The 26255-nt window shown below is 59.3% G+C and overlaps 3 protein-coding genes across 4 annotated transcripts; 2 read left to right on the forward strand and 1 right to left on the reverse strand.

The window, feature by feature from the left end:
- Positions 1-3160: 3160 nt before the first annotated feature.
- Positions 3161-24637, reverse strand: PRSS33 (serine protease 33). Its single transcript, XM_045071952.1, has 10 exons — positions 24265-24637; positions 16649-16729; positions 9998-10123; positions 6675-6854; positions 5619-5722; positions 5201-5233; positions 4914-5076; positions 4538-4809; positions 4141-4310; positions 3161-3943 (listed from the first exon to the last, which is right to left on the reverse strand). The coding sequence occupies exons 5-10, from the start codon at positions 5662-5664 to the stop codon at positions 3785-3787; spliced, it is 843 nt and encodes a 280-aa protein (XP_044927887.1). The 5' UTR covers positions 5665-5722; positions 6675-6854; positions 9998-10123; positions 16649-16729; positions 24265-24637; the 3' UTR covers positions 3161-3784.
- LOC101683149 (serine protease 33-like) lies at positions 13718-18295 on the forward strand. The gene is made up of 5 exons (XM_004750651.3): positions 13718-13876; positions 14484-14646; positions 15190-15467; positions 16853-17019; positions 17744-18295. The coding sequence occupies exons 1-5, from the start codon at positions 13759-13761 to the stop codon at positions 18011-18013; spliced, it is 996 nt and encodes a 331-aa protein (XP_004750708.1). The 5' UTR covers positions 13718-13758; the 3' UTR covers positions 18014-18295.
- LOC101682083 (testisin) lies at positions 21218-25462 on the forward strand. 2 transcript variants are annotated; one of them, XM_004750646.3, is made up of 7 exons: positions 21218-21366; positions 21473-21502; positions 21591-21617; positions 21814-21979; positions 22489-22772; positions 24655-24809; positions 25130-25462. In XM_004750646.3, the coding sequence occupies exons 1-7, from the start codon at positions 21300-21302 to the stop codon at positions 25367-25369; spliced, it is 969 nt and encodes a 322-aa protein (XP_004750703.1). In that variant the 5' UTR covers positions 21218-21299; the 3' UTR covers positions 25370-25462. The 2 variants fall into 2 exon arrangements, with proteins under 2 accessions (XP_004750703.1, XP_004750704.1); XM_004750647.3 differs by lacking the exon at positions 21591-21617.
- Positions 25463-26255: the final 793 nt, after the last annotated feature.

Below are 26255 nucleotides of genomic sequence, written 5' to 3' on the forward strand. Positions count from 1 at the left end.
ATGAAAGCCCAGTTTCCTCGTCTTTAAGAGGAGAGAACAGCTGTTTATAAAGTTCATGGATTTTCGCCAAGAATCGGTACTGGGGGTACCTGGGGGTCTCGGTTGAGCGTCTGCCTTTGGCTGGGGTGGTGATCCCCCAGGTCCTGGGATCAAGCCCCACATTGGGCTCCCTGCTCATTGGGCTCTCTGCTCAGCGGGCAGTCTGCTTCTTCTGCCCCTCCCGCCTGCTCATATTCTCTACTAAAATCTTTTTAAAGAATTGGTCCTCAGTAGGTGTTTCTAAAACTATTACCAAAATTATTATTTTTGACTTCTAGCCTCTGCCTTCTCCAGAGCCCCCTGAAGTCCTTTCCCCTCCTGTGACTCTTCCCTCCCTGATCCAGTGGCCGTGGCTCCCTGCTAACTCCCCCGCCCTGCTGGTGATCTGAGGAGGCTGTGGCCTGTCCTTGGCTCAGGCCAAAGATTTCCATCTTAATCTCAGCCTCTTTGTGTATAGAGATTTGAGGGCGTTAAATCCTGTACTGCTGAGGAAGGAGAGCACGCGGCAGGGGAGGCGTGGGGACTGTGGAGACCGTGGGGGCCAAGAAGTTTCTCAGTGGCATCCAGCCAATGTCCCGGAATGAGACAGGGAAAGATGGAAGCCCAGAGGGGTGGGGAAAGGAGGGGCCTCCTTTCCACCCACCATGTTCTGTCCCAGCTGCACCCTGGCCCGTTGTCCCTAACGTGTGCACTCTTGCCACCTAGACACCTGCTTTATTAGGTTTGTCCTGGCCGGTGTCACAGCTCAAGATACCTACTGGGAGTCACCTGAGTGGGCCCACACTCCATCCCTCCAAAGATCATGTTTGTCTCCGCCCACCCTCCAGCAGGCTGTTTGGGTTCAAACATCAGCTTAGTAACTATGATCTCTGGCAAGGCCCTGAGCCTTAACCTGCTTTCCCATCCACGAAGGGGATACACAGTTGGACTCCGCAGGGCACTTGGGGGCGTTACGGAACTAACACACACACAGCCCAGTGCTGGGGTTTGGGTGATGACTGGTGTCTGATTACAGCGGTCCCCTCTGTGGGCGGTCACCCAGCCTAGGGGAGGTGGTGAGGAGGGTGGGGGGGGCCTGCCCAACATGCCCCTTACCCTCTCTGGGCCTGTCCCCCCCGTTGGTGAAAGTGAACAGGAGTTCACTTTCTGAACTTAGTGTTCTTAGCGCAGCCAGGACATGCCCGGCAGGTGAGGGCCTTAGCTGTCTTCTCAGCCCTCCCAGCCACCATGAGAGGGTGAGCAGCATCAAGTCAGAAGACAGAAGGGGAAACCGAGGCCACGTCAGTGGTCTTGGGAGGGCCTAGGCCCTCGGGCTGCAGCATCACCAGCTGGAGCAGCAGGGCAGCTGGGAAATGCCTGCCTTACAGGGGAGCCCAGCGTCCCCCTTGTCTGGGACTCCCCAGAACCACCCTGGGCGACCTGGTGCCTCCCAGGGGGCACAGCCTCCCGGCCTGTCACCTAGCAGGTCACGTCACCCCCCACGCCCCCCAGCATCCCCACTGACCTTGCGGATAGACGCACAGCAGGAAGGAGCCGAGAGAAAGGGGGCCGCTGGAGACTCTGCGCTGTGGGGAAGCAAGCAGAGAGAGTAAAGGGGATTGGAACCTCCGCCCTCCCATCCCCAGCTGCCTACAGAGTCAGACTTCCTGGGCCAATCCCAGCCTACCATCTACCCATTGCGTGACCCAGCCTACCATCTACCCATTGCGTGACCCAGCCTACCATCTACCCATTGCGTGACCCAGCCTACCATCTACCCATTGCGTGACCCAGCCTACCATCTACCCATTGCGTGACCCAGCCTACCATCTACCCATTGCGTGACCCAGCCTACCATCTACCCATTGCGTGACCCAGCCTACCATCTACCCATTGCGTGACCCAGCCTACCATCTACCCATTGCGTGACCCAGCCTACCATCTACCCATTGCGTGACTTGGGGCCTCAGTTTTCTCGTCTGGTTGATGGGTATCAGGTGATTTCCCACGCGGCGGTGCAGCAGAGCCCTCCGCGTGGCGTCTGGTAGGGGCTTCATGAGAAGCAGCTGACCCCTCCCCTCCAGCCCAGCTCCCGCCCCTCCAACTCCGGACACTCCCACTGAGCTCCCGGGTTACCCTTCTGAAACATGGGGCCCTCTGAGTGCGGCCCACTCCTCCAATCGCAGCAGGTCCACGGCTGAGGCAGACCGGCTCCCAGCCCCTGGCTTGTGCCCATCTCAGCGCTTCGGGAGGCATCCTGGGGAAGGTCCCTTAGCTGGCTACAGGCTGAGGGAGGGAGCGAGGATGGCCGGCCTCACCCAGCAGGGGCCACCGGGGTCCCCTTGCGGACGTGCCCATAGCCATGCCCCATTCTGGACACCCTGCTCCCTGTTAACCATCCCCCAAGGACAGTGGAGCAGCGCTTCCCTGGACGGATGGCCCTCGGCCTCAGGGAGAATGCAGTCTGGAGCCCCCTTGTGGCCCAAGTCTGTGGGCCCAACCTGCCTGCCCGGCCTGGAGCGCCTACCTTCTCTCCTGGGAGGGAAAGGAGGAGGCGAGCATGGGGCCTGCGCTCCTCTCCAACCCCTGGGGCCGCATCTTTGATGATGGCCTCCTCCAGGTCTCCTGGCCCCACTGACCCTGTTAGCCCCAAAGATTAGGCTTTGGGGTTTCCAGGTTTTGCTCAGCTTCTCGATCTTTCTGCAGACACTGAACTGTATCTACTGGGATGGTCGGTCTTCCGCCTGCCAATGGAGCAGACGGCAGGGAGGGGACAGGAACCAGGTCCCAGGCACACAAGGGCGGGCAGGGAGCTGCAAGGGGCCTCACCTGGTTTCCAGATGCAGGTGGCAGGGCATGGTCCTGGGCGTGGGGGCCTTCGCCACAGCAGGGACACAACCCCAGACTCTCCCCAGCAAGGGGCCCCACCACAGAAACTAGCACGGCTGAAGCTCTGGCCAGGCCTGTCTGGGGGCTCCCGGCCCTGCTTGGGTAGAGGGCATGGGGCTAGGTGTCCCAGGCTCCTGAGCCTTTTAGAGCCTAGGGCTGGCCCACCCAGGCCTCGGGGGCACCTCCCCTGCAGGGGGGCGAGGTCTATACTCGTTTTCTATTGCTCCATCGGAAATGACCACCACTCACAGAGCAGCCTGCAACACCTGCATTTATTAAGTCACAGCTCTGGGGGCCACAAGTCTGGGAGGGCTCCACCGGGTTCAAGGGCTTGGCCTATGGGGTGGCCTGATGGGCTCTCAGCTGGAGGCCTGGGGGCATGGGGGGGGCACTGGGTCCCAGGTTCATTCAGCTCCTTCCAGTTGTGGCAGGGAGGCGCTTCCCCACTGACTGTCAACTGGGGATCCCCCACAGCCATGGAGAAGCATCTCCTGGGCCTGATTCCCTCTCATACTTTGACTGTCCCCGACTTCCTCCAGACAAACAGATAAATGGGGCCCAGAGGCCAGACGGTGCACCAGCTGACTTGCCTGTCTCTGGGCACCCAGGGGCGGGAGCTGAGAAGGGTAAATATGAGCGGGAAGGGGAGGGGAAGGGGAGGGGAAGGGAGGGATTGTGACACAGCACACACCCCCTCCCCCACAGGAGGCTTCTGGAGGAGGACTGGTGGCTAGGGCTTGGTGGGCCCTACAGAGGAGACGGTGATGGACTGGTGGATGATACCACCCATGAGCCTCAAGTCGGAGGTACAAGGTGGGGGTACTGTGCAGGTCCTCAGAGGGACCCCGGCCTCTGGCTCCAGGTCAGTGTGACTGCATTAGAGGCTAAGGCGAGCCTGAATCCAGGGGCTGTAAGTGGCCACATTGGTGTAGACGCCTGGACGGTTGGGCAGGGCACAGCCCTTGCCCCAGCTCACCACGCCCACCAGAACCCAGCGCCCAGATCTCATGCAGGTCAGGGGTCCCCCAGAGTCACCCTGCAGGAGAAATGCAAGCTTAGGTCTCAACCCTTTGAAGATGTGGGAGGGCAGTCCCAGGGCTCTAGTCCCCGAGGTGCTGCCTCCGGGTTAGGGGCCAGGATGGATGGCCCCTCTGTCTTGGGTTCCAGGGAGGGAGGGAGGGCGGGTACTAGGCACAGGACCTAGACTCCAGGGCTCCAGGCAGTTTTGCGCACCTGACAGGCGTCTTTGCGGCCCTGGACATAGCCCGCACACAGGCTTCCCGGCAGCACGATGCGCTCAGTGCCAGGCACGTCGGTGCCCACGTGGTACAAATGGTCACAGGTGCGCCTGTCCAGCAGTGGCACCCTGACTCCCTGCAGAGGTCGCCAGTCTGGAAGTGGCACTGGGGTCGGGGCAGGGGGTGGGAGGAGGACTTCTGAGAGCTGGGAGAGACCAGGGCTGACGAGCCTGACGCCGGGGAGCCAGGCACGACTCCCTGTCTGACTGGGAGGAGAAGGACAAACAGGGAAGACCTCCCCAGAGGCCGCGCCCAGTTCCGGACAGGGACAGCGTGGGGCTGGGGTTCCCGGTCAGAGGGTGATGGAGAGGAGCCCCCGCCCCCGGCCTCACCTCCCGGGTACAGGCTGCCCCAGCCGGTGACCCAGCACGGTGTGCCGGTGGGCGGGCGGGCCCCGGGCTCGGGCAGGCACACGGGCTGGACGCGGGCGCTCAGGGGCACCGGGCGGCGCAGCTGCAGCAGCGCCAGGTCGCCGCGGGCGCCGTCCTCGGAGAAGTCTGGGGGCAGGAGCACCCTGCGCACGGGCTCCGAGAGTGCGCGGGGCGAGGCGGGGACCAGGCGCAGCGCCCCCAGAAGCACGCGGTACTCGGACGGCAGCGTCGGCCTGCACGACCGGGCCAAGCTGCCGCTGGAGCCTCGGGCCCGGGCCCCGCCCCCCCCGGGGCCCCGCCCTCCCCGGGGCCCCGAAGCCGCCCGCCACTCTCCGACCTGGGGAAGCAGTGCGCCGCGGTCAGCACCCACTGCGGGGCGATGAGCGAACCCCCGCACACGTGCTCCCCGCGGTGCTGGATGCTCGCCTGCCACGGCCACTGTCCGACCCGGGCGTCCCGGCCTCCTACGATCCGGCTCGACACCTGGGGATGCCCGCAGGCTGAGGGGGACAAGGGATACTCGAGGGAGGGCAGAAGACGGGGGTGGGGGGGGGAGTAGGCTGCGAGGTGGGTGGGATGGGGAGACGCCGCGCCGAGAGCTCAGGGACTCTGAGGCGTCCTCACCTGCAGACTCCCGCGTCGCTGTCCCAGCAGCTCCTGGAGGAGGAAGCAGCAAAGCGAAAGGCCTGGATTAGGAATTTGGTGTCAGATAACGGGGCTCCGGGGAGGGATGTCGGAGATTAGGAAGGAGGGTGGAACATACTCGTCACACGGACCAGGTGCCAGGCTTTTGTGCAATCACCACACCGGCCTGGTTACCTGATTTAACCCTCTCCAGGGCAGCCTGATGGGGGGGGGGGTGTCTCACACCTCTACACACATGCGCACACAGGAGCTTGGAGAGCCCATGGTCATTAACAGGGAGAAGGGGAACCGATGAAGCCAAGATTAGGGTGTCCCTGAGTGCTCTAGGGGAACCAGGCCAGACTGGGGTGTGATGGAACATCAGGGACCCCCCCCCCGGCCCTTGACCCCCACTCACCCAGCAGCAGTAGGACCAAGACCCCGAGACAGGAAGCCCCCCTCATGGTGTCTTCAGAGCCTGGTAAGGGTGGCCCAGCTTAGGGTGCGGACTCTGGTCAGAGCCTGCAAAGAGATGGGAGGAGGGTCCTAGCCCAGGCCCCAGAGGCCCTCTGTCTTTCCTCAGCCCCTGGTTGGTCCTGGATCTATCCTGGCTCCTGGGGATGGGGGATGGGGGCAGGTCCTATGCACGACCCTTTGCCCATGCCCTAGGGACCACACCTGTCCCCCCAGCTCCCACAAGATTTGAGCCCCCTTGGCCTCCCCAGGCCCCCGCCCCACCACCTTAGCCCCTCTGCCTGCCGGCCGCCCTCGCCTACCCTGGCAGTGTCCGAAGCCTGCTCTCACCCTCTGGCCAGTGCCCTCCCTGCTGACTGCACAGGGGAGGACCTGGGGGCTTAAAGGGCCAGAGGCTGTGAGGGCCTGGCCAGGGGGTGATTAAGGAGCCAGGGCGGGGCTGTGGCTTCACCAGTGGAGCCTCAAACAAAGATGCTTTGAGCAGCACTTTCGAGGTGGCAGGAAAGGGACTCCTGGGTTTGTCAAAGGACACCTGGCTTGGGCCACGGTCCTGAGAGGGGGGGGTGGGGGCCTGGGCTCGGGGGCTAAGGATGGGGCGGAGGGCTGCGGTCAGGCCAGGAAGTGCTGGAGAATCCCTGGCAGCTCATCTCTGAACCTGATCCCGGCTCCTGGCTGCTGTTCGTGCTGGTCACGGAGCCTGTGAACACTACCATTCTGTCCAGAAATCCCGGCGTGGCCGCACACACCAAGCTCTACTCAGTTCCCCACTCTGCACTAATTCAACGCAAGGCACGGCTGGTTCAAAGCCTCCAGCACTCCTTGCTTGACCAGAAGCAGACTTGACCCTGAGGAACAGTCCATTCTTGAATTTGGTGTGGCCGGAACAGCGAGGCTGTTGGCCTTCATGAACCTGGTCGATGCTGGGAACCAGGGTCGGGGAGTCAGGCCTGGACTGTGTCTACCACCCAGAAGTCTCTGGAGCTCTTTTCTTCTGGCTCACCTCCTCCTCATCCCGCAGCTGTCCACTCTGCCCCCGGCCTCCTGGGGCGCCTTCCTGCCCAGCCCTAACTCTGTCCCAGGCTTGTCACTGTGTGCGTTGACATGTGATGGAGGAGGCCTGATTCACAGCTGTTCATCTCCTCCTTGGGAGGTAAGGTCTGGGTGTCTGTCTCCGCTCTGGCTGCCAGAACAGAAAGGCACACTGAGCCCCAAAACAAACATGACTGCCAAGTCCAAGGACAAGGTGCTGGCGAGGAGGGTACTGTCCTGACACCTCTGTTCCTGGTGCCTAGGCCATGGCTGTCTCTCAGAGAAACGAGGGAGAGTTTAGGAGATTCTTCAATAACCAGATGCCAAAAGGGAGCATTGCGGGCAGACCCACCGTGATGCGGAGCGTGAAAGGGAGCCGTTGGGCAACAAAGGACACTGCATCCTTTCACGGGAGGAGAGACAGCTCGGGTAGAGGTGTTCTTACAGTCTGGGTTTGTCACTTCTCTTTTCTCCTTGCAACATTGAAGACACAGGCATAAAGCAATCGGACGTCTCTGCTCATGGTTGCACGACATGGAAACTGGATGCTAACAGCTTAACAGGGAGGAACAGAGCTTTACAGGGGCAGGATTTCTCTATACTACTGAGGCTGAGCCAGTATTGACTCAAAATAAATTGCTATAAGGGCGCTTGGCGGGCTCAGTCAGCGGAGAATGCGGCTCTTGACCTCAGGGTTATGAGTTCAAGCCTCAAGGTTAAACTCAAGGTTATGAGTTTAAGAGAGTACTTAAAAATTTAAAAAAAGAAAATCTTGAATAAAACAAAATGAAGTAAGTTTAAGTTGTTGATTATCATCCCCGGGACAATGGCTACAAAAACAGAACAGGAGCTGGGAAGGGAATCAACACAGGACGGTAATAAAACTCAGTGAAACAGGGGCGCCTGGGGGGCTCAGTGGGTTAAAGCCTCTGCCTTTAGCTCAGGTCATGATCCCAGGTCCTGGGATTGAGCCCTGCATTGGGCTCTCTGCTCAGCGGGGAGCCTTCTTCTCCCTCTCTCTGCCTGCCTCTCTGCCTACTTGTGATCTCTCTGTCAAATAAATAAATAAAATATTTTTTAAAAATCAATGAAACACAAAAGGAGGAAATAAAAAATATCCAGGACATAGACGTAGCTATTAGACACGACAAGATACAGGAAGCAAACAGAACAGCGGGAGAGGTTACTCATCAGTAGTTAATTTTAATGTAAATGGACTAAAAACTCTGGAGGAACCCCGTGGCAGGATGGATCACAAACACAGGACCCCAGCACATGCGGCGTGCAAGACATTTTATTTATTTATTTTTTTAAGATTTTATTTATTTGTCCAAGAGAGAGAGTGAGCACAGGAGACAGAATGGCAGGCAGAGGCAGGCTCCCTGCTGAGCAAGGAGCCCGATGTGGGACTCGATCCCAGGATGCCGGGATCACCACCTGAGCCAAAGGCAGCTGGTCAACCAACTGAGCCACCCAGGCATCCCCATGCAAGACATTTTAGAGTTGCAGGCACACGGAGCTGAAAATGGAAGGTGGGGGAAAGCAGGCCATGTGAACAACAGCCAGAAGGGAGCAGAGGTTGTGTCTGAGCGTCAGACTTTCAGTTAAAACTTGTGAGAATCATGGGCGCCTGGGTGGCTCAGTGGGTTAAGCCGCTACCTTCAGCTCAGGTCATGATCTCAGGGTCCTGGGATCAAGTCCCGCATCGGGCTCTCTGCTCAGCAGGGAGCCTGCTTACCTCTCTCTTTCTCTCTCTGCCTGCCTCTCCATCTACTTGTGATTTCTCTCTGTCAAATAAATAAATAAAATCTTTAAAAAAAAAAAGTTGTGAGAATCAAACAAGGACATTCTAGACTGATAACTGTCAAAATCATTAAGAAGACAAAATAATGACCAACATCTACACTCATACCCAGACCCAAAATACATGAAGCAAAACTGACAGAACAAGTGGGAGAAACGGTTCTGACCACTGTGGGAGGCTCCATACGCCACTTTTAATAACGAGGAGGTCAGCCGGAAGAGGGCCGGAGGATGCCGGAGAGCAACAAGATTCAACACACACTGACAGAACCTGCCCGGACAACCGGCAGAACACACGTCCCTCTCGGGCACGACGGACACCCTTCAGGACAGACAGTAGGTCTGGCCACAAAATAAGCTGCAAGATCTTAGAAAAGATTGAAATCATATAAAATGTTTCCCCGGGGTGCCTGGGTGGCTCAGTCATTAAGCATCTGCCTTAGGTCATGATCCCAGGGTCCTGGGATGAAGCCCCACATTGGGTTCCCTGCTCAACGGGGAGCCTGCTTCTCCATCTCCCCCTCCCGCTGCTTGTCTTCCTTGTTTTTCCTCTCTCGCTGTGTCTCTGTCTGTCAAATAAATAAATAAACTCTTTAAAAAAAAAAGAAAGAAAGAAAAGAAAAGTTTCTCCAAGCCACAGGGGACTGAGGCTGGAAGCCGCTAACAGAAGACTGAAAAATTCATGGATATGTGGACATGAAACAGCATATTCCGTACCAATGGATTGAATTTAAAAAAAAAATTCACAAGGAAAATGAGAAAACTCTTTGAAATGAATGCAGATGGGAATAAGACACACCAAAACTAACGGACGCAGCACGGGCAGCCCTCAGAAGGAAATTTACAGCTGGGAACGGCGACATTAACACAGGAGAAAAATCCAATGTACTTGGATTTACAGCTTCCGGAATAGAAAAAGAAGAGTGCAATGACCTCAATGGTAGAAGAAGGAAGGAGATCGTAAAGAGAGGAACAGACAAAATCAAGCTGCGGGTAGAAGAAGAGAGGAAATCAACGAAACCAGAATTTGGTTCTTTGAAAGGCGGACAAAACTGACAACGAAAGTGAGGACATTACTACTGATCTTATAGAAATAATGATGACTGTAAGGGACTATGACCAGTTGTACCCCCAACACATTAGATGACAGCAATGAGAGGGACAAAATCCTAGACCCACAAAAACTACCAAAACAGAATTAGGAGGAAACAGAACATCTGAACAGAGCAATTAAGAGACTGAATGTGTGCTGGGAACATTCCAGCAAAGACAAGCCTGGACCAGATGCCTTCAACGGTGAATTCCACCAAACATCTGCAGAAATGAACACCCATTCTCCTTGAACTCCTCCAAAACATAGAAGAGGAAGGAGCACTTCCTAACTCTTCCCCGGGACTAGCATTATGGTGATGCCGTCCCCAGACAAGGCATCCCGAGAGACAGAAACAATAGATCGATAACGCTTACGGATGCTTGTGCACAAGTCCTCACCAAATCGTAGCAGACTGAACCCAGCACATCTCAGAACAACTGTACGTCATGGCCGAGTGAGACCTGGCCCATGAATGAAAGCGTGGTTCCACAGGTGAAAATCGATCAGTACGACGGGCTTCATACCTGAACAAAACAAAGGGAAGAAACCACAGGGTCAACTGATGCGGGCAAAGCACTTGGCAAAATCTCAAAACTCCTTCATTACAAAAACCCTCAATAAACGGAATGGAAGGGGCTTCCTCAGCATGATAAATGGCGTCTGTAAAAAACCCACAGCTAACATCATACCAAATATCTAAGACTGAAAGCTTTCCTCCTGGGATCAGGAAGGCGACAGTGAGGCCAGTTTTTGCCATTTCTATTTGACATTTTACTGAAAGTTCTAGTCAGGGTAGTTAGCCCAGAAGAAGAAATAAAACACATCCAAACTGGAAAGGAAGAGGTGACGGTATCTCTATTCGTAGATGATGCGGTTTTATATACAGAAAATCATAAAGGACACACAAAAGAGGACCACGTTAATAAGTGAAGTCAGCAAAATCGTGGAGTCCAAGATGGAGACGAGTCTGTTATACCACCAGTGAATAATTCTAGAAGGAAATTTAATAAGAAATTTCATTTTCAAAGCATCAAAAGTCATAAAAAGGAAATAAATTTAAGAGGAGATGAAAGACTTATGCACAAAAAAGCTACAAAACATTGCTGAAAGAACTTGGAGACCTAGAAGCACCTGGGCCTGGCGGGGGCGGTCTGACTCTTGATTTCAGCTCCAATTATGAACTCAGGGTCATGAGATCTAGCCCTGCACCAGACTCTGTGCTCAGCCTGGAGTCTCCTGGAGGTTCTCTCTCTCCTTCTCCTTCTGCCCCCCCCTCCAGTTTGCATGTTCTCTTGCTCTCTCTCTCTCTCAAAAAAAAAAAAAAAAAAAAAAAGAAGGAAAGAAAAGAAAGAAAAAAAGAAATTTTTATAAAGGATTTTATTTATTTGAGAGGGAGCACAAGCAGGGGGACAGAAAGAGGAAGAGCAGGCTCCCAGCTGAGCAGGGAGCCCCAAGTCCAGCTCCATCCCAGGACCCTGGGATCATGACCTGAGCCGAAGGCAGATGCTTAACGGACCAAGCCACCCAGGGTCCCCGGGAAAAGGAATTAAAGACCTAAACAAATGGAACTACATCCCCCGTCCATGGATTGGACACATAATAAAGATGGCAGCATGTCCCAAAGCAAGGCATAGATTCAGCGCGACGCCTCTCCTAATCCCAAGGCTCCTTTTAGCAGAAATTGACTCAAAGAGTCAGATGGGCAGAGCTCGGTTCTCCCAGCAGGGACCTGCCCGCCCGGGACCCTCCTGTGAGTGAGCCCAGGGGTCTGGAGGTTTTACTGTCTGGCTTCCACCCTGTGAGCACAGAGCCCCTGTGGCAACATCAGCGCCTCCAGAGGTCCCCAGGGCACAGGGTGGCCCTAAATGTTGCCGGCGGCCACGCTATGAGCGTTAACCATCTGGAGGGGCACAAGGCTCCTGTCTACAGAGATGCTCTTATCAAGCAAGACATTCCAGAGGCTCAGAGGTGATTTCCTAGGAGCTGGTCGAGGGCCAGCTCCTAGGGGAGTGCCTGGGGGGAGTGTCGGCGGCCTGGCACTAGTCTGTGACCACCGTACAACCACCAAGGACAAAGCAATGTTCTCGGAAAGCCCATGCACGCACCAGAAACATCTGTTTGAATCAATGGCACCGCCTTCCAGGAGAACCGAGAGATGACATGGAACAGGAGAGGACTTGGAGGATCCTAGCTGCTGCCCCCAGGAAGCTCCTCCGCCGTGCTGGCAAACACAACACAGGAATTACCCAGGGAAAGAGTGAGCAGAGAACAAGAAAGGGCAGACCTTGAAGGTGCTGTTGGGAGAGATCGTCTGGGGCAAGGGCTGAATGAGAAAATGGATGTAGCTGAAGGGTGACCCGGCATATTTGAAGAAAAGGTAGAGAAACCTCTTCAGACCTCAGAGCAAAAATACATGAAGATGGTAGGACCGAAAATAGTGCCGACAGGGAGGGACACACGAGGTCGGTCCCACAGCAGACAGTCGTCTACGCTGGGTGACGACTTGGTGTTTCCTATTCTCCTCTAATCTGTGTATATTTAATTTTTTCTGTAGCAAAAAGTGTTTTAAGTAAAATAAAATCAGAGGTTGAGAGCAAAGACAAGGCAGGGCTCTAGACAGCTGGGAAGGTCGGCAGACCGACAGCCCTGCCGTGTCCCCGGCTGTGTGTCTGGCCTCGCTTGGAAGGCTGCAGTGCGGAGGTGTCTCTCCACCACCCTGCTCTGTACATTCCTAACACGAGGTCAGGAGACACAAGGGATGGCGTGAGCCCACACCGAGGAAGAGCACTGTGACATCACTTCTGAATCAAAGGCTTTGCTGGGTGACCTCATCCCCTTGGACTGCTGTGACAAAAATACCGTAAAGTGGCTGGGAGGGTCACAGATAACAAGCATTTCCTTCTCATGGTTCATGGGCTGGAAGCCTGAGGTCAAGGTCTGGTGAGCTGAGTGAGAGGGGTGGAGGGAGAGGGAGAGAGAGGATCTCAAGCAGGCTCTGTGCTCAGCCTGAAGCCTGACCGGGGGCACAATCCCACAACCCTGAGATCGTGACCTGAGCCAAAATCAAGAGTTGGGGACCTCACTGACTGAGCCCGCCAGGTGCCCCAGGGCTAGGAGTCTTAAGAATGAAATATACGGATATTTTACATAGACACAAGTTACAAGTTGCTGAAAAGATTATGCCTCCAACAACAGAGCTTTGAAATAAAGAGAAAAAAAAAGTTCCAAATACTCAAGATACAAATAAATCCATATTTTCCTCAGAAATCAAGAGCTCTGGTAGATGGAAAAAAGCAATAACACCAGAGTACTCATTGAACATGCTTTGGACCTAAATCAAGTATTTGGGGCTGCTCGGAAACCCACCATGCCCCCCAGAGGGAATAAGCCCCTTGGAGAAGGAGCTGCCTAGAGGCTGGGTTGACTGGGTGCATCAGGAAGGATGGGTATTTCTTGAGAAATGGATAAAACTTAGCAATCAGGGAAAGTGTCCTGCACCCCTCCTCCCCTCAGGGGCCAGGCTGCTGGGTTCTGGTTTCTGGGCCCCGCAGGCAGTGGCCGTCCAGGAGCTCGCTACGTGTGGTCTGGGAAAGGGCAGGGCTGTGCTCTGCAGCTGCTCCTGGAGGAATGTCTCCTCTCACTCTTCGGGCATCTTGGCCCCGCCTTAGGCCCCTCAGAGCCCCAGGGTGAAAACCAGCAGTTGAGAGAGCAGTGTGTCCTAGGTTGGCAGTCTCCTCCCTGTCCCCCTACACTGCGACGCAGAGCACGAAGTCGAAATACCTGGCTTTTCCCCTCTCGGTCAGGTCATTCAACCGCAGGAATTTCACTGACTCTGCTGTAAAATGGGGCTCGTAATAGCTCCCGGGGAATCAGGAGGCAGAGGCGTGGGTGACATAGGGCTTGGCCCACGCTGGGTGCCCCAGACGTGGTGGGGGTGGGTGGGCGCTCTGATGCTGGGGCCAGGGCAGGAAGGGGAGGGCAGGTCCTGAGGGTGGCCGAGGACCCTGTGCCCAGGAGCAGTCTGGTGGCCTCAAGGATGAGGAGGGAGGGTGGCAGCCCCACCCCAGGGCAAGCCCAGCACTCGGGCTAGACCGCTGTCGTCTTCGGCTCCTTAGTGCGTAGTGGACTCTGCTCCCGGAAGTGGGGGCTGGAGCGCAGCATGGAGCTGGTCCTCACTGCCACCCTGCTCGCCCTCCTCCCCGCGGCCCTCCAGCAGAGCACTCCCCTCCCAGCCAGCCTCTCTGTGACCCGTGCCTGGGCGAGAAGCCTGGACTCAGGTAGGACAGATCCTGGGGTGGGGGAGACGGCCACTGCAGGACAGGGAGCCTGGGCGCTGGGCTGACAGGGGCATCAGAAGGGTTGGGTCCTTCTGGAGAAACGGATAAAATGTAGGAATCGGGAAAGTGTCCTGCATTCAGGGGGCAGATCAAGAGGAGTGTGTAATTCCTTCCCTGCCCCCCCTACCCTGTGCTGGGGCATGTTCTCTAAGGAACCCTGATGTTGGGAGGGGGCCTCCCTCAGACCCTGCCAGACCTCAGCCCCTTCACTGTCCCGGCCGGCCAGGCACACAGGACGTGGCAGGCACCGGGCCACAGACAGGAGCCATCGGCTCCCAACTCCCCTCTTCCCTCTGAGCCTGAAAAAACCACCCAGCCCCCCAGCTCCCACTTCCCCCGACTCAGCAGGCTGTGCACCCCGCCTCCCAGGGCCACCAAGTCCTTCCCTCCAGCAGAGGGTCCTGCATCACAAGGAAGTCCACCTTGGGGAGGCTGGGGAGGGACCAGGTGCCGACCCGTGAGTGGCAGGGATTGGCGAGGGCCGGTCTGCGGGGCCAGGGGATCCCAGGCGGGACCACGCCCAGCTGGCCCATGGCTCCCCTTGCAGAGTGTGGACGCCCACATGTGTCAGGCCGCATCCTGTCGGGGCAGGACGCCACGCTGGGCGAGTGGCCGTGGCAGGTCAGCCTGAGGGAGGAGGGACAGCATGTGTGCGGGGGCACCCTGATCGCTGAGGCCTGGGTGCTGACTGCGGCCCACTGCTTCGACCAGTGAGTACCTCCAGGGAGCAGGGCTCTGAGCTGGGGGGCGCGCTCCCCGACACCCTCCCTCCCCATTTGAACCACAGCCTTCCACGTAGCTGGAGCTGTGTGGGGGAACATCGGTCACTTACCCGCCAGGATGGCCCCTGTCCTGGGGCCAGCCCTGGGGAGAGTGGGGGAGGGGACAGACCCAGCCCCGGCTCTCCATCACTGGTGAGATGATTCATTTCCCAGAGACCAAAGGCTCCCACATGGGGATCTCTCGAGAAGCTGAGGCCTCCAGTCCACTGCCCAGCATCTGGACGGCACGTGGACAGGTGACCGCCTCCCAAGCCTGATTCACACTCACCAGATGGACAGGGGGCTGGGGGCTGTGCAGGAATGTCTTAAGGAGTAAACGGGGTCCTTTTCATTTCTGGCATGTGCTCCGCTTGCAAAGCTGTCTATAATGTCAGGACCCTCAAGTCAAGACGGTCCCTTCCCCCGACCCGTGAAACCCGGCACAGCTTTCCTGACACCACCCCCTACCGCCCCGGACTCTCTCACCTCCAGGAAACAGCTGCTGTCTGCCTACTCCGTGCTGCTGGGCTCCATCTCCTCCTACCCCCAGGCCGAGGAGCCCCAGGAGCTCCGAGCGGTGGCTGAACTCATCATCCACCCAGAGTACTTGCCGGAGACCAACAGAGCGGACATCGCCTTGGTGCAGCTGGCCTCCCCTGTCACCTACAGTGACCTCATCCTTCCGGTCTGTCTTCCCAAACCCGGAGACCCCCTGGATCATGGCACCTGGTGCTGGGTCACCGGCTGGGGGAATATCGACTTGAGTATACGTAAGGACGCCCAGGCAGGGAGGAGCCCCATAAAGGGTGACCATGGATTCCGCACACGCTGTTGTGCGCACAGCAGAGGGGAGCCCTGGAAATACGGCCACGAGCGTGGACAAGCGGCCTGCCACCCAGACCCTCCCTCAGGCTCCCCAGGCTGCCCTCCCAGCACACAGCATCCCAAGGATGAATGCTGGCCCAGACTGGGGCCCAGGCCCTACTGACCGTGCCCCATACTGGTTGGAGAATGCGATGCAGGTCCCCCCCCCCACCCCGCTCTGCCTCCACCGCTATCCTCACAGCACAGGAACTGGGGCCAGACTCCCTCGCCTTTGTCCTGGCTGGGTGACCTCATCGGCCTCGCTGGCCTGTGGCTGCTCCTCAGACAAGCAGAGCCTCCAGGGGACGATACATTTCAGGCGTGTCCCACAGGGCGGGGCAGGAGCAAGGTTCACGGTGTGGCAGGAGCATCGTGGTCACCGTGAGCACAATCACCTCTCATCCGTGTCCTGGGCCGCCAGGAAAAACCAGCACAGGCTGGTGGGGGGAGGGCGTTCAAACCACTGAAATGTAAGCTGTCACGGTTCAGGATGGCACGAGGCTGAATTCAGGATGTTGGCAGGGCCGGGCTCCCTCTAGAAGCTCCAAGGGAGGACCCCTCCTTCTCCTTCTGGCTTCTGGTGGCTCCTGGTGATGCTTTGTGTCCCTCGGCTGGTGGCTGCGTGCCCCCGCCTAACCCCATCTTCACATGGCCTCTCTCCTGTGTGCTCCTACGTGTCCCCTCCTTTTCTGTCCTGCTGGATCCCATGTGACTTCATCTTAACGAATTAATCTGTAAAGCCCCTATTTCCACCAAAGCTCCCATTCTGTGGTGCGGGGTGGGTTTGAGTTTTTGAGGGGCGCGCTTTAACCTGTTTTTGGCCAGAGCCTTGGAGAGTCACAAACAGTCGGGTCATCCGGTGGAAGTGACTTGACCACACTCTGTGGCCAGGGCCAGGCCCTGACACTGGGTCTTGGCTCGTGGCCAGCACCCCAGTGTGTCCCCAGCCCCCCGCCAATCCTGCCCTGGCCTGGGCACTGGGAGGGCAGCCAAGCCCGAGGGGAGCTCCGCACCTCTGTGCACGCCCCGCCAGAGGGAGGAAAGGAACGGTTCTTCCTTGTGCTTTGAATATTCGACACAGGCTCACCTTGGCACCCAGGCTCATGGGTCAGGGACTCCCGAACACCAGTGCAGGCCCAGGGTCCTCGAGGGGCAGAGCAGCGGGATGCTGAAATGACAAGAACAGGCTTCTTGCCATCAGTCCCGCTGTGCACGGGGGAGCAGGGATGCGCCAGCGAGAGCCCGTGGACAGTCACCTCCCGTCTGAGCGCTGCTCTGCTCCCCGCCCCAGCGCTGCCCCCGCCCTTCGCCCTGAAGGAGCTGACCCTGCCGCTCATCGATGCCTCAACCTGTGATGGCTACTACCACGAGAACTCGGACACCCCCATCCAGGAGCCCATCATCCTCGAGGACATGCTCTGTGCCGGCTTCGAGAGTGGCCAGAAAGATGCCTGCGGGGTGAGCAAGTGCCCTCGGGGGGGGGGCAGGCAGCAGGATCTCCCACTCCCCAGCACCCCCGGGAGCCCCCCTAGGGTGGAGGAGGGCAACGTTGCTTTAAATACCAGAGTCAATTCCAACAGAAATCACGTTCTCTCCCCCCCGTCTCCCTTTAAATGTATGGTATCGGTATTATCAGAAATGAAATACTTGAAAAGCGTTCAAGCAAACGGTGACCATATCCTTATTCCTATAGCTCTTCTTTGCGGCCCAGAACGGTCTTTTTTTCTTTCCCAAAAAGAATTTCAAGGCCTCTGAGCTGATTGCCCCCAGGACCAGGTTACTTCTGGGCTGGCTTGGTGTTGTGTTTCCTTGTCTGCTTTCACAGGCAAAATGCACATTAGCTCACACGCCCTCTTAGCATTGTTGTATCACAGATTTTTTTCATCCCGAGGAAGCAAACAGCATTCTTAGTAACATCAAAGTGTCCCCCCATCCCCTACCCTGACACGCACAGTTGTATCTGGAGAACACGGCATTCCTGTGCCACTGCTTCTCCCACCTGCCAGACATTTTGCCCAGAATTCCCAGATCTCTGTTGCCTTCCAGAAACATCCAGCCCGCTGATCCTCCGTCCACCAGACCTAGCTAGCCAGGCTGAAGGGAGGTTGGTGGGCCCGGGGAGATCCCTGGGAAAGTTCCCCCTCGCAGTCCCAACACTTCTGGACTCCTCCTTTGTCCCTAGGGTGACTCTGGGGGACCCCTGGTCTGCGACGTTGGTGGAGTCTGGGTCCAGGCAGGCGTGGTAAGCTGGGGCTTTGCCTGCGGACTTCCAAAAAGGCCGGGAGTCTACATCAATGTCAGCACGTATGCCACCTGGATTGCCAGCACCATCTCCGGCTTGGACATACACCCCGAAAACTCTTCTCCACATCTTGCCGGGCTCTTCTTCCCGCTGGTGCTGCTGGTTCTGGGGCTGCTGGGGGACACGTTTGCCCCCCTGAGGCTGGCCTAACCAGGCAGCCAGCCCTGTAGACTCAGCCTCTGCTGTAGAAACTCAGGCCCTTTCTCTGGGGTCTGCTGGCATCTGTCTGAAACGCCTCCCCAAGCCCTCCCAGGAAGGCTCCCTTCCACCACCCTCCATCCAGGTCTGAGTCCCAGGTTGCACACACACTCTGGGATTCCTCTGGCCGCTTGGGGGAAACCTGTGGAACTGAGGTTTCCGGCCCCCAGCGCAGGGCGAGTGCCTTGGCAGGCCTGTCTTGTCTGAGAGGCAATAAAGAGAAGGCAGCACGCAGAAGGCCCTTCCTCCCTGCGCCTCCAGGCCTCAGAGGGTGTCCGGGAAGGGTCTCCCACTTGCGGGAGCTCTCCCACCAGGGTGCCGCTGGGTGCAGCCCCGAGAGGTGCATGTTACTCCTATTTCCAGTTTCTCAGATGTGGAAACTGAGGCTGGGGGGGCCTGGGTTTATATCTGGGCAGGAGATGAGAGGAGAGGAGGGCAACCTGAGCCTGTTCTGGTAGGCGTTTCAACCCCCGTCCTGGGACAGCCCCCACCCCGGCCTATGCCTGGCTCTCCCACGCACAGGTGAGCCGAGTGGTCCCATCCTTCAGTGGCTCCCTCTGCCCCCGAGCAGCAAGCTGAGACCCCTTCACCCTCTGGAGCCCCCAATTACCCCTCCAGCCCTTTCTCCACAGCGTTCCCAGTCCCTGCTGCCGAGCCCACCGGAACCCCATGCTCCCCTCTCTGGAGACTTCTCTGCATGCACAGAGAAGTGGGTCCCCATCAGGGCTGTCTCCCGATGGCCACATAGCCAGGGAGCTGCCCCCATCCCCAGCGCTGGGCCTCTCCAGGAGGGGGAGCAGCCATGCAGGTAGGATGGGGGGGGGCTGCGGTGAGGGATGGCCTGAGCGCTGAGCCACAGGTGTCAGAGCAGGCCCCCAGCACGGCCCGCCCTGGGGGAGAGGGAGCCCGTGTTAGATCTCCAGGATCATCTGGGGCCCAGACCACAGCTATGGGCTGACCACCAGGGTCACGGCTGCAGTGACCACACCCCCGAGGCTCCACACATGTTTCCAACACGTGTCAGCCAGGCACCCCAGGGAGGTGTGTGAGTCCCTTGTGCATGTGAACGACAGACACGAACTCTGGCTGCTGCTGCCCTTCTACTCCAGGCGTGTCTCCTGGGGGCACCTCCAGGGGTGGCAGCCCAATGTGACAGTGTGCATGAGGGAGAGAGAGGAGGACAGGCTATCGCCTCGCCTACCAAGGGGGTCTCAGTGACCCGAGCCTTGCACACCCTGCCTCTCCATCCCCAGGAGCTGATAGCCCCCAAGGAGCTCCAAGGGGACACCTGATGAAGCTCATGGTCAGGGCCATTCCTGGGCCACTGATGTCTCCCCTGTGCTCCTCCTCACCACTCCTCCCAGGCCAGGAGACCTGGAGGCCCTCAGGGAGGCAACAACAGGGACCTCGAGAGCCAGGGCCCCTCCAACCCACATCCTTCCTTTTCTACCTTCTCTCCTTCCAACCCTCCCCCGCAACACTTCAAGTCCACATACATCAAGCCTGTCACACAGAGGTCCTGGAGGCTGACAGCCAGATGCACACGTGACCAAACAAGATCCTTTTGGATATTGCTAACTTCCAAGAAGAACATACAGGGGGGGGGGCAGTGAGAGACAGTTGGGGAGCAGGAGAGAAGGCATGGAGCTTGTTGTGGCACCAAGATCTGAAGTCTACAGGGAGAGGTCGCCCCAGGCTGGAGCAAGCTTGGGGTGCACTAGGAAAAGATAGTTTGGGAGGGGAGGGGTTCAGGGGTAGGAGGGCCCTGGGTGAGCCTGGGCCTGCGGCGGAAGCGATCTTTTGGGCTGTAGCAGAGAAGGCACGGCCTGGGCTCTCTGTGCAGCACCAGCAGGCAGGCGCGGGCGCAGCATGCCTCATAGGCCCCTGCCGTGGGGAACTCGCAGGAGACTGGCCAGTTATGGTGCTGTGGTGCCAAGGCCACAGAGGGGGACGGTCATAGGGAAAATCTTGCCCCCTTGCAATGCCTGGGGTCCCAGTCCCACCTAGCAACGGCCTCCCACAGGGACCTGTTCAGTCCCTGAGTCCACCTGGCTGAGCCCGTGCCCACCATCCCTCACTCTGCAGGTGATTTGGTGGGGGGCACGCCAGGGTGCAAAGTCAAGGGGGTCTGGTGACAGGCCAGCTTCAATACCTGTAGAAGGTTCCAGGGTCACCAAGCATCCAGTGTCTCTCACCGGTGTCCCCCTCAGTGTGCCTGCATTGAGGGCACCGCGCGGAACTCTCCTGCTCGTGCAGGTAGGGGAGCCCGCCTCCAGGTAGGGGTGCTGACTCTGCCGGCTCCAGCCTCCAGCGCCTGATCCCTTGGCCACTCATTGCCCAGGCCCAGCTGAGTGTGTTGTGGGGCTTGGCCCACCCGCAAGGCTCCCACAGAGTGGACACCTCGGGACACCCCTGCCAGTCCAGACTGGCTCCCCTGCCTGGAAGGACCCCAGAAGCTGATGCTGGGAAACTCACAACTTTGCCTATACCACCACATCCCCAATAGCACTCAGGACACAGACAAGGACACCAAGAAGTTACAGCCCTCCCGGAAGCCCCACTGGTAGAGTCACTGCTCACAGGGACTCCAAGATGGATAACCTCTCGGTGTCTCTCTCATTTAGGCCATTTCACTCCCCCAAGGACCCCATGCAAGAAAGTAAGTTTGTTAAAGGTGGTTTCAACCTCCAAAATGTAAACTGAAGGAGGATGAGGAGGGCTGCGGCCTGCCTTGCCGGCTACTGACCTGAGTGGGCTCAGGGCTCGACAAGACGGGAGACTACCATTTCCCCCAAGAAAGGAAGAAAGGGATCTTCTCTTCTTGGCTCAGCCCCTTACTGCCAGGCCCCCGACAGGTGCTCAGGGAGCACGTGTCAACGTGTTCTCACGGGAGCCCTGGCCCTGGGCCAGACACCGTCCTTCCTGGAGGAGGGGGTGGCTGGAGGAACGGGGGCAACTGGGGGGGGGGCGGCCAGGACCCCAGGGTCGCCGACAAGCACAACTGCGTGGGTGTACGCAGGGGGTGGGGGACCCAGCCCAATTTGGGGCTCTGAGCCCAGCGCCAGGAGGCCCGACGTTACCGGACCACGGGTCCCTCCCACCCGGAGAGGTCCGAGGGGGCGGGGGCCGGGAGGTGGGGGCCGGAGTGGCGGGCGCTCCCTTTCCCCCAGGGGGCGCCCGGGTCCCGCCCCCAAGCGGGCGGAAGCAGAGGGGGCGCCACGCGGCGGGAGAGGAGGCCATGGACGCGCGCCTCGGGGCGCTGCTGCTGGCACAGCTGCTGGTGCGAGTGGAGCTCGGGGCGCAGGGTGAGCTCAGGCGGGGGTGCCGGCAGCCCAAGGGCTGGGGGCCGGGGTGGGGTGGGGCGTGTACAGACCGGGCGGAGCTCACCCGCACCCCCCCACCGCCCCCCAGAGTTGGAGGACGAGGACCAGCTGTTTGCAGGTAAGGCGCCCAGGACGCGCGCTTCCCCGCGTGGGCCACGGAGCCGGAGCGCAGACGGCGCCTCATCTTCTCCTCTCCCCCCGCCCAGGTTTCGAGAACTCGTCGTTGCTCACGTGTAACTGCCGGGCCCCTGGGGGGAGGGGCGGGCACCCGCGGACCACGTGGGGAGGGTCCCAGGGGTCCCCGCCCCCCCCCGTCCCCCTGCGGCAAGACCCCCGACGTGCGCCCTCCCTTGTTGCCCGGAGCCCCTTCCCTTCGCGCTGGCGGGCGGGATCCTGCAGCTCAGCCGCGTGTCCCGCTGTCCGTCCCAGGGCCCTGCGGCCAACGAACCGTTTCGACGCGCATCGTGGGCGGAAAGGACTCGGAGCTGGGGCGCTGGCCGTGGCAGGGCAGCCTGCGCCTCTGGGGCTCCCACCGCTGCGGAGCGAGTCTGCTCAACCGCCGCTGGGTGCTCACGGCCGCGCACTGCTTTGAAGAGTGAGTCTGGGGCAGGCGGGCCGGGTCATGCATGCCCTTTGGGTGCGGATATGGCCTGCCTGTTCTCCTGAGCTCCAGGCCTGGCTGCAGGCACGTGAGGCAAACCCCCGTTCCCCTTCTAGAGTGTTCCTCAGAGCATTCACAAGCACTTTTGTGTCGTGTTCCTTTCTGTCTTCTTTTCTTCCCAAATGACAGCACCGGGTGTCCCCTTCCTCATCCCAGGTCCGGGTGGAGGTGTACCGTGGGTGGGAGGAGGTGGGTAAGTGCTGGGCCTGTCCTGTGGCGGGGGCGGTGTGGAGTTCTCCACCTGCTCTGGTCCTGTGCATCTGTTCACTGTTTTTTATGACGGCTGCGGGAGGTGACAGGCTGGCTGAGTGGCCAGACCAGGCCCCGGGGGAGGGGAGGCATCCTGCTTTCCCCCACCTGCCCCTACCCCCACTCCCAGACATCAGGTGTGCTCAGGGGCCGGGCCTCCTCTGAAGACCCTGCCTGCTCTCTCGTCCTGCCAGCCACAGTGATCCGTTTGAGTGGTCCGTGCAGTTCGGCGAGCTGTCTTCCTCACCGTCTATCTGGAATCTGCAGGCCTACTACAACCGATACAGTGTGGAGGAGATCATTCTGAGCCCTCTGTATCTGGGGGCTTCGTCCTATGACATCGCTCTGCTGAAGCTGTCCTCCTCCGTCACCTACAATAAGTACATCCAGCCCATCTGTGTTCTGACCTCCTCCTCTGAGTTCCAGAACCGGACCGACTGCTGGGTGACTGGCTGGGGGGACATCGAAGAAGAACAGGGTAGGGCTGCGGGCAGCGGGCTGGTTGGGGGGGGAGCCTCACACCCCACCATCTATTCCGTCCGCACCTAGGTCTGGGTGCAGCTGGGTCCCTCCTGGGGCCGCTCGGCACTTGTCTCATCACCTGCCGTCCCTCCTGCTTCCCCTGAAAGGACAGACTTCCTGTCCTCACACCAGCCTCCTTCTCCCTTCCAGAGACTGTGAGCCAGAAGCCGCAGTGAGAGGGAGGCCAGCTGGGCTCGGGCCTGCACCCCCCAGACGGCAGGGGTGTTGGGGTTGTGGGAGGGCCTCAGGCAGCCTCGGGCATGGACTGATTTAGCCAAGCACTCTTTCCACGTCGGCATGGATGCTCAGCCAGCACCCAGCCAGCCCCACCCTGGCTCTCCCACACCTCCTCCATCTCCCTGCCTTGCTTCCTTGCCTGGAGCACTGAGCCCGTGAGTCTCCTCCTGCAGTTTCAAGCCATCCACAATCCTCGGCTTCCCACCCAACTCTCCTGGGGTCCTTGAGCCAGCATGAAGTGCCACCTGCATACCTCTCACCATGAATTCCCCAAAACTGCTGGGCACAGCCTCCCCGGAGGTGCCCTGGGCCTGGACTGCCCCATACACAGCTCCCTGGCCCAGCCCGTTCCCACAGCACCCTTCCCACAGCAGCAACGACACACAGCTCCTCACGTCTGTGCTGTGCACCTGGCCCTGTTCTAGGCTCTTGAGACTGAGGAATGAGCAGGGAGAGGTCTCTCTCCCTTCTGGACCTTACCTATGAGTGAGGCTGGGAACATTTTTATACCTGCTTTACAGATGAGGAAAGTGAAAGAGGTAGGGAAATGACCCTAAGGCCCCAGCAGGAGTCGGAGAAGCTGGGGTTCACTGGCCAAGAGGGTCATGGGTCTGTAAGGTCACACATCTGGAATTGGCAGGGGGGTGGAGGGGCTTAGAGTACCCACCACTGGCCCCACCTTCCTCGAGAGCTGGGGTCCTGGACGAGTGTCCCTGCAGACCTCCCCTGGCCCAAAGCGCCGAACGGGTGTGAGCCAAGCGGCCTAGTCCCCAGACTCCCTGACCCCGGACAGACAGGTAGTCCCGACCAGGCCCAGGCTCCCCTTCCTGCCGGCAGGTAGGAGGGGGCTTCTGGACCCCACCGTCTTGCAGGTGTCAAGCCCAGCTCAGCCACATGCCAGGTGGGAGACCTCGGCCGCCTCATGTGGAACGGGGCCATCGTAGCTCCCACCCACTGAGGTGGCTCAGAGCTTTGACACTGTTTATAGGGAAGGGCCCAGGCGGGGGCTTGGCCGACAGGAGGCCTCCCCAACTCGGCAGCTCTTGCGTCAGCCCTGTGGCCGTCCCCTGGCTCGGCTGCTGGCCTGGGCCTAGACTGCAGAACTGCACGGGTTTGGGTTTGGGTTCACAGCCGGCTCAAGCTCCCCCCGGTGCTCTGCGGGGGCGGTGGGGTGGTGGGGTGTGGGGTGGGGGTGGGCAGTCTTCCCTTACCTGAACGAGGGTCATGGTGGCGCTGTGTCCCATGAGGGCTCCAAAAGCCCGGAGAGCTCCTCCAGACGCTCTGGAAGCCTGGGGCTGTGTGAGGAGGGGAGGCTACTAGGGGAGGCCACGGGCTGGTCCACCTGCTCACATGCCTGACCGCCCCCTGCGGAGGCTCAGCTGTGCCACCCCCGCCCCCTGGCTGCTGGCCACCTCTGAGGGGCTGCTCTCTGCCTGCTGCGGAGGGGAAGCTGCATGTTGGGAAGGGGCTCTGGCCACCTGCCGTTGTCCACAGTGGGCTACGTGCTGGCCCCAGGGACCCTCTCCCCTACCCTGTAGCCTGGGCCAGTCCTCCTGCCCAGATGGCAGAGGGTGCCGTCTTTGTCTCTCCCCGCCCCCCAGATCTGCCGTCCCCCTACATCCTGCAGGAAGTGCAGGTCGGCATCATAAACAGTGCCATCTGTAACTACCTCTACGCACAGCCCGTTTTCCGCTACGACATCTGGGGAGACATGATGTGTGCCGGCACTATCCAAGGTGGCAAGGACGCCTGCTTTGTGAGTGTCCCTTCCCAGCCCAACCAGGGGCCTCCGGGGCCCGGCGGGCCTCCGGGGCCCGGCAAGCCACCGCCCCAGCCCCAGGCTTGAGAGCCACCTGTAGCCCTGCACCTCATTTGGTCCTTGTGTCCCCCTCAGAGGGTAGAGACCATGGCCCCACTTTGCAGACGCAGAAACTGAGGCTTGTTCACTTCCGGGGTGGAGCATGGGGTTTGCACCCAGTCTGCCCAACTCCACCGCCCCTCCTGCTGTCCCTGTCTCTCCACCGACTCCTTGGCCCCCCTACCCTCAACGCCTGGCTCTCCCACGCTGCTCCCCAGGGTGATTCAGGCGGACCCTTGGCCTGCGAAAAGAAAGGGCTGTGGATTCAGGTTGGAATCGTGAGCTGGGGGTCGGGCTGCGGGAGGCCCAACCGGCCCGGAGTCTACACCAACGTCAGTAGGCACTTCAGATGGATGCAGAAGCTGTTGTCCCGCAGCGGCGTTCCCAGGCCAGCCCCCTGCCTGCAGCTACTGCTCCTGGCTCTGCTCGTGCTGGCCTCGCCCCTGCGGATGGCCTGAGCACACCAGAGCGCCTGGGAGGTGGGGCCATCTGCTATGCCAGGCCCCATCCCCCACTGTCCTTCTGCTAATAAACACGTTCCGTTCACATGATGGAGTCTATGCCTTGCAGAGCCCTCTGTGGCCCGGGGGGGGCTCCCCGGACACCCAGTCACCCCAGCAGCACGCCCTCACTCCTGAATCTTGCTCCAGGTGTCTGCACTCTTTGGGTTTGGGGGGCAAATCATAGGACCCCCTCTGGTTAGATCAGTCAGAAAGGTAATTGCTGGGAGGACATTAGTGGCCCCTAGGGAGACGAGGGGGGTTGCCGGGAGGGAATGTCCTGAATCCCCCCGGTGCTCAGGCCCCCCACCACACACAATAGACACTCCTGGTCTGACCTCTTTCCCCGAGGCTGACCTGGGACCAGGACTGGAGTGCAGGAAGCTGCTTTGGGAGGTAATCCCAGGAAGCCTCAGTGGGGAGGGTCCCGCTGTGGACTACTGAGGCACAGTCCCCCTGGCGCCTGTGAGAAATCACGGAGGCACGTCTCGGTGTCGGCAAAGCCAACCTCCCTGCTCACCCGTGATCCTGGGAGATGGGAAAGGGGTTCGCTTCCCCAAATGGGGAGTGGTTGAACACTGGTGGGCTGCCACAAAGACCAAAGTCCTCCCCGCTGGGCAGGAGGTCCCCAGCCCACTCCCTGTCTCACCAGATACCTCAGAGGCTGCTACTGTGGCATGCGCAGGCCCCGGTTTCTGTTTCCTTCCTGCCCTCCCCCTGCAGCGGGAGGACCTCCTCTCCACACACAGCAGGGCCAGTGGCTTCCCTGGGCTCCTGGCCGGTGGGGCACCCCACGCCTGCAGGAACTCTGCCACCTCCTGTCACCCCTCACCCCTCTCAAGAC

The sequence above is a fragment of the Mustela putorius genome, unplaced genomic scaffold (assembly GCF_011764305.1).
Source record: "Mustela putorius furo isolate JIRA1106 unplaced genomic scaffold, ASM1176430v1.1 tig00004007_pilon_pilon_pilon, whole genome shotgun sequence".
Lineage (NCBI taxonomy): Eukaryota > Metazoa > Chordata > Mammalia > Carnivora > Mustelidae > Mustela > Mustela putorius.